Source organism: Oncorhynchus mykiss, chromosome 5, assembly GCF_013265735.2.
Source record: "Oncorhynchus mykiss isolate Arlee chromosome 5, USDA_OmykA_1.1, whole genome shotgun sequence".
NCBI lineage: Eukaryota > Metazoa > Chordata > Actinopteri > Salmoniformes > Salmonidae > Oncorhynchus > Oncorhynchus mykiss.
Window position 1 is genome coordinate 60,931,295 of NC_048569.1, and position 11,430 is coordinate 60,942,724.

The 11,430-nt window shown below is 41.0% G+C and overlaps 1 protein-coding gene across 1 annotated transcript; it reads left to right on the forward strand.

The window, feature by feature from the left end:
• The first annotated feature begins 8,035 nt into the window (after window positions 1–8,035).
• Window positions 8,036–11,088, forward strand: LOC110524234 (ras-related protein Rab-11B). Its single transcript, XM_021603693.2, has 5 exons — window positions 8,036–8,244; window positions 9,543–9,738; window positions 9,913–10,106; window positions 10,207–10,287; window positions 10,420–11,088. Exons 1-5 carry the CDS (start codon window positions 8,205–8,207, stop codon window positions 10,560–10,562), a joined length of 654 nt encoding a protein of 217 aa, XP_021459368.1. The 5' UTR covers window positions 8,036–8,204; the 3' UTR covers window positions 10,563–11,088.
• Window positions 11,089–11,430: the final 342 nt, after the last annotated feature.

Below are 11,430 nucleotides of genomic sequence, written 5' to 3' on the forward strand. Positions count from 1 at the left end.
ATCTCTGGCATACAGAGTATTCTATCTGCAGTATTAAAAACATAAAACAGGGTTATGTTTATTTACATGTAAATTACAGTTATGGAATACCCTCATTCTGTTACATGCTTTTGCAATTAGGAACATTTTCAAATGTAATTGAATTTATGACTTTAAATTACATGCATTTATTTGACTTTCACACGAATGAGATGCTTTTGAGCCCACACTACTACACAAGGACTACATGTGTTCTGGTAACTTTTGATTACAATACTGGGTGGGGTGAATATATTGTATATGACAGACATTATTTTTTGTTAACTAGTAACTAGTAGCCTACAGCAAAGTGTGTTTAAATCATTTCTAACTTGTTAACCGTTTCTGCTGGTTAGTTTTTGCTACCATGTGGGGTTTAGCTTGCTTGAGCCTGCTAACTGAGGAGTGTTAATTCACCTGTTTCCATACATGTTTCATTTTAAAACATTTATCTTACAAAGGAGTTGTTTAATCTAATTGCTTAACTATCTATCTGTACATGGAATTGTATTTGTTTTCTTTTTGTTACATATGTTTTTCTAATCTTTACAGGAAAATGCCACAGACACTATCTGATGTGTGGAGACATTTCACTGCAGCTAATGTAGAAGGAAAAGCTGTGTACATTTGCAAATACTGTGCTAAATCATTTGTGAAGAATGCAACAAAGATGCAGAATCATCTGGCCAAGTGCATAAAGTTCCCTCAGCGGTCACAACAAGCAACCTCTGACAAAAGTCTGTATACTTCTATTCAAGGTCAAATCAGACTCCTTATTGATAGCAACAGCTCATGGTCCTCCTGGAATCAGAAGTTTTTTGACTCAATGGAGGAACGTAGTCAGAGACATGCTGATGAATGTCTTGCTCGAGCTGTGTATGCAACTGGTTCACCTCTGATGCTCACAGGCAATGTGTATTGGAAGAGATTTCTGAATGTTCTTTTTCCAGCATACACCCCTCCAACCAGACATGCTTTATCTACTAATTTGCTGGATGTTCAACATTCAAGTGAAGGTCAAGCAAATCATAGAGAAAGCAGACTGTATTGCAATCATCTCTGATGTGTGGTCGAATGTTCGTGGGCAAGGAATAATTAACTACATCATCTCCACCCCTCAACCAGTATTCTACAAGAGCACAGACACCGGGGACAACAGACACACCGGTCTCTACATTGCAGATGAGCTGAAGGCAGTCATCAATGACCTTGGACCACAGAAGGTATTTGCACTGGTGACAGACAATGCTGCGAACATGAAGGCTGCTTGGTCTAAAGTGGAGGAGTCTTACCCTCACATCACACCCACTGGCTGTGCTGCTCATGCATTGAATCTGCTCAAGGACATAATGGCACTGAAAACAATGGACACACTCTACAAGAGAGCCAAGGAAATGGTTAGGTATGTGAAGGGTCATCCAGTTATAGCAACAATCTACCTCACCAAGCAAAGTGAAACGAATAAGAGCACCGCATGTAAGCTGCCCAGCAACAGTCGTTGGGGAGGTGTTGACATCATGTTTGACAGTCTCCTGGAGGGGAAGGAATCTCTCCAAGAAATGACCATATCACAGTCTGCTGACATGGACAGCCCCATCAAGAGGATCTTCCTGGATGATGTATTTTGGGAGTGGTAAGCAACCTGAAACTCCTGAAACCAATAGCAGTAGCCATTGCACAGTTTGAGGGAGACAATGCCATCCTGTCTGATGTTCAGACTCTATACTGCCTTGCCCACTTCACTGTTGCTCCAAGCAGAGGAAACTGCAGTTCTAAAATACATTGAAAAGCATGAAGACTTCTGCCTGAAGCCCATACACGCCGCAGCGTACATGTTGGACCACAAGTATGCTGGCAAGAGTATCCTGTCTGATGCAGAGATCAACAAGGCCTGTCATCACTACCGTGTCTCTCCACTTTGGCCTGGATGAGCGCAAGGTTCTAGGTAGTCTGACGAAGTACACTTCCAAGCAAGGGCTTTGGGATGGAGATGCAATATGGCAGTCGTTCCAAACATATCTCATCAGCCCCCTGTTGGAAGAGACTTTGTGGATCTGAGGCTCTTTCTGCTGTTGCCTCCATCATCCTCCAAATCCCACCAACATCAGCCGCCTCAGAGCGCAACTGGTCCTTGTTTGGGAACACACACACCAAAGCACGCAACAGGCTGACCAATACAAGAGTTGAAAAATTGGTGGCCATCCAGGCAAATTTGAGGCTTTTTGAGCCTGACAATGAGCCATCCTCAACAAGGTTGGAAAGTGACAGTAAAGATGAGGCCTCAGAGTCTGATGTTCAAGAGGTGGACATTGAGGAGGTCCCGGGAGAAGACATGGAAGCCTTAGAGGAAGACAACCAAAGCTTTAGTTTCTAGACTATAATTTTACAGATGTATGTTGAAAACGTTTTTGGGAGATGTGATGAATCATTGGGGATCATTCAATATCTCATTTTCCTTCATGTTCTGTGAAATCATCCCATGTGAAGAGTCAATTTATTTAATTAAAGTTCAATTCGTAACAATTTTATTTAAAAACATTATATTGGAAAGATTTAATCATTTGCATTTTGTCTACTTATGATAAGGTAAAATATTTATGTTTCTGTCTCCATATGATATGGTAAATATATTCAATGTAAAAAACATCTACATATAAATGGTATTATTATTAAATTGCATATATGCCCGTTAATTCCCACGGAAAATTTCTACCTCTGAATAATCCCCAAAATGTGCAACCCAAACAATAACACAAGGATAACCCTGATAAAAATTCATACTTCTAAATGTCTTGAAGGATGAAACTACATGAGTTTTCATAGCCTACTGCTATATTACACAAAGACAAACCCAGTTAGTCACATGATCATCGGTTTTCTCTGGATGATGCAAAGCACACATTGATTGGTCTTGCTTCGCATTGAAGACTGGAAAAAAAGAGGACGGCATTTGTATGCATTGTTGACACATTTAAAGATGCTTTCTGGAACCCATAGTTCTAAAGGTTGTGCTTCAATTACAAAATCTGTCCCTCACAGTTGCATACTACATTGTTCTCTCACTCTCTGTGCTTTGTCCCCTTCCCACACCCTGTAGCAAAGGGTACCCCAAAGATCGTCTTTCTGCTTTACACGACCCATTGGAGCCAAAAGTTTACCTCAAAAACACCTAGTCAACTTTGTAGTAAGCTACTGTAAGTCTGAGAATTCCCCTCCTTTTTTCTGTATTTCCTGTTAGCCTAAAGCAGAATAAAAATAACACCTCCCCTAATGGCTAAGACATAAAAACAGCAAGGTTCCATGAGATCACCATGTGGGATTTAGAAATATAACATGAATTACAATAATTATAGTTGGTACATCAAACCTACATCAAAGTACATTAAACCTCCCAAAATGTATTTTCAAGTATCAGTATTTCCCTTTTCAGGCTTTTTTCCTGAGGTAATAGATTCAACTGTTCAACACTTACAGCCAAATGTTTAATACCCAGGGTATTCCCAGAACACATTGTGGAAAGTCTATAGATTCAGTGGTCACTTTATTAGGTACAACCCCCTATGCATCTGGAACAGCGTGAATTCAAAACAGTTGATGAAACTGGGAAAGGAGATAGACTGTTCAAGTCCAGTTGGAGTTTATTACAGTCAGTACAAGCTGAGTGTTGGAATTATTTAAAAAAACAGTTTTGTAACTTTTCTGAGTTACAAAAGACCATCACAGACTGTGCTGTCATTTTGCACTTTCTAAAGTTCAAACAAACAGTAACAGAATACCTGAATATTTCTCTGCATGCTCAAGTGTCCAGCAAGCCAAGACCATGGGACTTGGTGTATGTAGGAGCAATTTATTTTTGTGAATAGGGTGGTGAACCTAATAAAGTGGCAACTGAGTGTAGATATTACAAACAAGTCCTTTTGAGCAGTGTCTGTCTGTTATACGTTTGATCAATGGGTATAATATAATAGTACTGATCTGATCCCCAAGGTCCTCATAGGCTCACTTTGGTATATAGAGTTTTAGGTAAAGAAAAAAACATGAAACTAGGACATTTAAACACTGGCAGAATTCTTTCATCCACTCATATAAAATATGTCTTTTAAAGTACAAATACCCTTCTAAGACCACTGTCTTTCTGGACGTTTTAAAAGGTTTGCAAATAATTATTTCTGCAAGGAATGTGAATTGAAAGGGATTTGGTAATATCTATGTAGGTGACGTAGTTTCTACACTGGTATAATGGGTATAATGTGTGGTAGTTGCACACCTCCCTGCTGAATTATGAGGAGCTGATTTGGGCCAGTTTTCATGATCTTTTGTGAAGAACCAAATTTTCACATAGGATTTGTGCTAGCAGTTTAAGAGAGAGAGAGAGAGAGAGACAGAGAGAGAGCAAATAGTGTAGGGACAGCCTGGTTGAAGTCCTAGTTTTGAATGGTTAGTGCCAGTAGATTGCAGAGGGGTTCACATACAGTTCAGAGGCAAATCATAATGTATACATTTAGCCCAAAGACCAAACATGTACCGTCTACTTCTTATATTAGTGATTTTTTTAATCCACCCTCTGGTATCGTTCAATACCCATGCTAATATATAATATATACAGTGCCTTGCGAAAGTATTCGGCCCCCTTGAACTTTGCGACCTTTTGCCACATTTCAGGCTTCAAACATAAAGATATAAAACTGTATTTTTTGTGAAGAATCAACAACAAGTGGGACATGAAGTCCAATCATGAAGTGGAACGACATTTATTGGATATTTCAAACTTTAACAAATCAAAAACGGAAAAATTGGGCGTGCAAAATTATTCAGCCCCCTTAAATTAATATTTTGTAGTGCCACCTTTTGCTGCGATTACAGCTGTAAGTCGCTTGGGGTATGTCTCTATCAGTTTTGCACATCGAGAGACTGAAATTTTTTCCCATTCCTCCTTGCAAAACAGCTCGAGCTCAGTGAGGTTGGATGGAGAGCATTTGTGAACAGCAGTTTTCAGTTCTTTCCACAGATTCTCGATTGGATTCAGGTCTGGACTTTGACTTGGCCATTCTAACACCTGGATATATTTATTTTTGAACCATTCCATTGTAGATTTTGCTTTATGTTTTGGATCATTGTCTTGTTGGAAGACAAATCTCCATCCCAGTCTCAGGTCTTTTGCAGACTCCATCAGGTTTTCTTCCAGAATGGTCCTGTATTTGGCTCCATCCATCTTCCCATCAATTGTAACCATCTTCCCTGTCCCTGCTGAAGAAAAGCAGGCCCAATCCATGATGCTGCCACCACCATGTTTGACAGTGGGGATGGTGTGTTCAGCTGTGTTGCTTTTACGCCAAACATAACGTTTTGCATTGTTGCCAAAAAGTTCCATTTTGGTTTCATCTGACCAGAGCACCTTCTTCCACATGTTTGGTGTGTCTCCCAGGTGGCTTGTGGCAAACTTTAAACAACACTTTTTATGGATATCTTTAAGAAATGGCTTTCTTCTTGCCACTCTTCCATAAAGGCCAGATTTGTGCAATATATGACTGATTGTTGTCCTATGGACAGAGTCTCCCACCTCAGCTGTAGATCTCTGCAGTTCATCCAGAGTGATCATGGGCCTCTTGGCTGCATCTCTGATCAGTCTTCTCCTTGTATGAGCTGAAAGTTTAGAGGGACGGCCAGGTCTTGGTAGATTTGCAGTGGTCTGATACTCCTTCCATTTTAATATTATCGCTTGGACAGGGCTGCTTGGGATGTTTAAAGCTTGGGAAATCTTTTTGTATCCAAATCCGGCTTTAAACTTCTTCACAACAGTATCTCGGACCTGCCTGGTGTGTTCCTTGTTCTTCATGATGCTCTCTGCGCTTTTGACGGACCTCTGAGACTATCACAGTGCAGGTGCATTTATACGGAGACTTGATTACACACAGGTGGATTGTATTTATCATCATTAGTCATTTAGGTCAACATTGGATCATTCAGAGATCCTCACTGAACTTCTGGAGAGAGTTTGCTGCACTGAAAGTAAAGGGGCTGAATAATTTTGCACGCCCAATTTTTCAGTTTTTGATTTGTTAAAAAAGTTTGAAATATCCAATAAATGTCGTTCCACTTCATGATTGTGTCCCACTTGTTGTTGATTCTTCACAAAAAAATACAGTTTTATATCTTTATGTTTGAAGCCTGAAATGTGGCAAAAGGTCGCAAAGTTCAAGGGGGCCGAATACTTTCGCAAGGCACTGTACAAAGGAAGCATTTGTGTTTCATGAGTCAGATTGGAGGCAGTAGGGATGACCAGGGATGGTCTCCTGATAAGTGTGTGAATTGGACAATTTTTCTGCCCGGCTAAGCATTCAAAATGTAAGAAGTACTTTTGGGTGTCAGGGAAAATGTATGTCATAAAAAGTACATTATTTTCTTTAGGAATACAGTGAAGTAAAAGCAAAAGACCTTAGTGATCACTGTTTTACAGCCTGTGTTCATAATGGCTGCTCAGTGAAACGACCTGTCCTGATTTGTCATAGACGCTTGCTAAAAAACTTTAATGAGCAAGCCTTCCTTCATGAACTGGCCTCTGTAAAATGGTTTAGAATCAGCTTGATTCCTCTGTCGAAGAAGCTTGGACCTTCTTTTTTGAAATGTTCAGTGGTATTGTTAACAAATACGCCCCCATAAAGAAAATGAGAATTAAAAACCGTTTCCGCCCCTGGTTCGACCGTGACCTTGCAGAGTTAATCCACCTCAAGAATTGAATTTGACGAAAGGCTCGGCACACGCACACTCAGACCATTCCATTCTTGTGGGCCGCCTAAGGAACTACCTCTTTCAAAGAGTGCAGTGTATGAAGTCAGAAAATCTCCTGTCTCAGCCACTGCTCAATCCTAGGCCACACGCTCTTCTCAATTTACATTAACAACACAGCTCAGGCAGTAGGAAGCTCTCTCATCCATTTATATGCAGATGATACAGTCTTATACTCTGCTGGCCCCTCCATGGATTTTGTGTTAAATTCTCTTCTACAACAAAGCTTTCTTAGTGTCCAACAAGCTTTCTCTACCCTTAACCTTGTTATGAACACCTCCAAAACATTGCCCAATAATGTTTGTACCATGTTTTTGTGCTGCTACCATGTTGTGTTGCTACCATGCTGTGTTGCTGCCTTGTTATGTTGTTATCTTAGGTCTTTCTTTATGTATTGTTGTGTCTCTCTTGTTGTGATGTGTGTTTTGTCCTAAATTTATATTCTATTTTTTTTTTCAATCCAAGGCCCGTCCCGCAGGTATCCTTTGGCCTTTTGGTAGGCCGTTATTGTAAATAAGAATTTGTTCTTATCTGACTTGCCTAGTTAAATAAACAATTATATTTAAAAAATAGGGTTAAGGGGAATAGTGTGTCCCCACAAGGTTAGTTGTACGTGAGTGTGTGTGTGTGTGTGAGTGAGTGCATAGAGTGAGTGTGCATAGAAGGGTCAATGCAGATAGTCATTGTAGCCATTGTGTTAGCTATTTAGCAGTCTTATGGCTTTGGGATAGAAGCTGTTCAGATGGCTGTTGGTGTCAGACTTGATGCTCAGGTACAGCTTGCCGTTCATAAGCGACGGTGAACAGTCGATGGCTTGAGTGGCTGAAATCTTTAACAATTTTCTGGGCCAATCTTTCACACAGCCTGATATAGAGGTCCTGGATGGCAGGGAGCTCGGCCCCAGTGATGTACTAGGCTGTCCGCACCACCCTCTGTAGCGCCATGCGATCGAGACCGGTGCAGTTGCCATAATAAGTAATGCTGCAGCCAGTCAAGATGCTCTCAATGGTGCAGCTGTAGAACTTCTTAAGGATTTGAGTAGACCCTTGATAAAGTATAATTTGACAGGAGTCATCAGAATAAAAAAGAAGCCTCATTCTTAACCACCAACTGTATATATTATCACTGATATAGCCTAGCTATGTAGGCCTATTACTACTGTAATGGAATGCCATGAACATAGTAGTACAGTTTACATTGGCGTCAGTGAACTCCTCCCCTTCTGCAGAGCCAGGAAGATCCCCTCTTCCTGCGTTCGGTTGGAGACTGACAGCCAAGGCATTGTCTCGCTCATTGGGATACAGGGAAAAAAAGGGACGAGCAAACACTACAACCAACAGCTGAAACGCTAGACCAGGAATATATCGCAATTAAATTGGAGTCAATACGATTCTAAAGACATGGGTAACAGAGATGATGAGTACGATTTCTTGTTCAAAGGTAAACTAACTGTCATCCATTTCTACCCACCTAGCTGTAGCTAGCTGCCTTTTGTGGTAGCTACAACAAATATAATTTGTCTGATTTTGTCAATTACGTAGGTGCCGTTAGAGGTAGCACCCACAATGTATTTTATTATAACAGATTGTTTTAGAATGTCCAGATAGATTTAGCAAGCCTCCATCTGATCTGGTGGATTGCTAATTCTTAGTTTGTCGCATTGTGTTGACAAATGCACAGCTCTAACTTGTCTAACGACAGAGGTTTTCTCAGGTCTCGTTCCTTTATAACACCATCATCATACTCAAAAGGTGCTGGCCAGCAACATGCAGATTTCTAAAAATACAAATCATAGCTAGGATTCTTTTCACAAAGTGTACCAAAGGTCAAACCTGAAATGGGTGATTCATTAAGTCATTGTAATTTTTTATTCGTTGTATATGTAACTTATAGGTAATACCCATACAGAATATGCCTAATAGAAATACTGTTATATTTGTTCATCCCATAAACAGTTTGCTTACATTATGTGACTGACAGTATGCGATGAAGCTGAACATGACCATCCCTGATAACAGACTGCCCATTTAATTGTATCAGACAAGAATGGGATAATGAGCAGGAAGGAAGTCCCCGGCACAAGAAACCACATTTGTCAAAATCTTACAGATACCCATTTATTACCCTACTGATGAGTTACTGTTATATGTTTCAATCCCACAGAAGCACACCACATCTGTTATCAATCTAGTGTAGTATACAGCAATATTCAAAATGATACATTCCAAATGACACTTAAAACATGATAATATAAAATGTGATATAATGGATTCAGTGGGCGAATCATTGGAGAAGACAGGAAAGGAAGAGAGGCCCTCTGAAAGTGTCAACTCAGGTTTCCCAGTAGGAACAGGTTCTCAGCTTCCTGCAGCATGACTTCAGAAGGACAAAGTTCACAACGTTTTCCTCCACTAAAGAGACAGAGCAGCGCTTTATACTCATTTAACCACTTTATTTCTATTAAGAATGCTTTTCTGTTGTTTTCGTCATCTTGACAACGCCATGCAAACAGCAGTATTCAATCAATGAACATATTGTCTTTCCAAAGCATTTAAAGAAGTCAGACATGCACTGATCCATTTGATTATAACCATTTTCTTAAGTAATCCACTTGGTCTACTTGGTTTTGGTAATTGGTTTACTGTATATGATCTATTATGTGGTCTAACATTTTCCACTGTACTGAACATACAGCAGCAGCCTGTCATTTCGGTATTAAATGTGTGTTTTGTTGCCAGTGGTGCTGATCGGAGACTCTGGTGTGGGGAAGAGTAACCTACTGTCCCGTTTCACACGGAATGAGTTCAACCTGGAGAGCAAAAGCACCATCGGTGTGGAATTCGCCACCCGCAGCATCCAGGTGGACGGCAAGATGATAAAGGCCCAGATCTGGGATACAGCTGGACAGGAGCGCTACAGAGCCATCACCTCAGCGTGAGTGGAGGAGGGAGCTCACTGCTCAATAATATTAAGGACGCTTGTCTTGCTGTAACCTGCCCTTTATGGAACTAGCATATTTTGATAGTACTGAAACCATTTTGTGAAATCTTTCTCTATCTTAGTCTCACAACCTATAACCTCCTATCCTCCCTGCTCTGTTCCAATCAGGTACTACCGGGGGGCGGTGGGGGCTCTCCTAGTGTACGACATTGCCAAGCATCTAACCTATGAAAACGTGGAGCGCTGGCTGAAGGAGCTGAGGGATCATGCTGATAACAACATCGTCATCATGCTGGTGGGCAACAAGAGTGACCTGCGCCACCTCAGGGCAGTGCCCACAGACGAGGCTCGCGCCTTCGCAGGTAAACTACAAAAACACTAGAGTAGATGACAGCTCACTCTGGGGACAAAGAAGACACCCCTGTTTGTCTCAACTCAATCTTTTCTCTTTTTCTCCCTCAGAAAAGAATACGCTATCATTTATTGAGACCTCAGCTTTGGACTCCACTAATGTAGAAGAGGCGTTCAAGAACATCCTCACAGGTAATGGGCAGGGGCCACTACACAAGGCTATTTACATTAGTTAGTTTCAAGTCAAATTGTTTGATTTCTTACACATGAATGGAATGGCATATTTAATAATGAGTAACTGATTTATTTGTATTTTCTCCACAGAAATCCACCGAATCGTATCACAGAAGCAGATAGCTGACAGATCAGCACATGACGAGTCTCCAGGCAACAATGTAGTGGACATCAGTGTCCCCCCCACCACCGATGGGCAGAAAAACAAACTACCGTGCTGCCAAAGCCTGTGACCCTCAGCACTCTTCTGACCCCCTTTCCCCACCCCCCTCCACTTCCACCATCACACTCTTATCCTGTACTGCCCATTCTGTCTTTACCATATGTGGCGACGCCCTACTCTCCCCTCCCTGTATACAAAACTTACTTTTTATTACTTGTGAGCTCACATATGCTCTTCTGCCATTATTGTGAAACTTTAAAAAGCCTTCCTGTCACTTTTTCAGTTATTCATGGGTTCAACATTGAGGTTCCTGCAGTGTAGCAACAGGACAGTTGTCTGTGAAATGGGATGAGCTGGATTTGAAGTGCTGTAGTGCTGTTTTGGACTCTTGAGATTTGAACAATGACCACTAGATGGTGCTGTGTATATAGCCACTCACAGTTTCTCTCGAATAAGGCAGTATTATTACATTGGTATATGCATTTCGTCCAGAAAAGACCTTCATTGTATATTTATTCAAATGTATGTCTCACCTTTTCATTGTTTTCTTTTCAATAAGCACTGTAAGACTTTACAATAAACTCAATGACAAAGTAGTACGTAAGTCATTAATTTATCTGTAACATGTGCAACCCTTATCAGTGCGCTGTACAGTACTGGAATTCAAAATGCTCAACTTCAGATGTATGTGGGTAGACTATGTGAGCGGTCTTGTCCTGTGTGTCTGTCTGTCCTTATGGAGGCTTGCTGTTGTAGAGGCAGGGGTCTACAGGAGGTTGTTTCTGTTTCCTCCAGGCCCAGTCCTATTCCTCTGATCTAGGACAGCTTCACACCCCATTAGAGATATCCCAGTGGTGTCAAGCATGATGCTACAGCATCATATGAAAAATATTAGACCCGTGTCTATTCTAAGCCCCTTTTAGGCCTATCTGCCAGGC

Bases quoted from the DNA above. Each gene is read 5' to 3' on its own strand.
- LOC110524234 (XM_021603693.2), top strand. From the start codon at position 8,205: ATGGGTAACAGAGATGATGAGTACGATTTCTTGTTCAAAG. The intron at 8,245-9,542 runs GTAAACTAACTG...TTTTGTTGCCAG, and splicing joins GTACGATTTCTTGTTCAAAG to TGGTGCTGATCGGAGACTCT. The intron at 10,288-10,419 runs GTAATGGGCAGG...TTTTCTCCACAG, and splicing joins GTTCAAGAACATCCTCACAG to AAATCCACCGAATCGTATCA.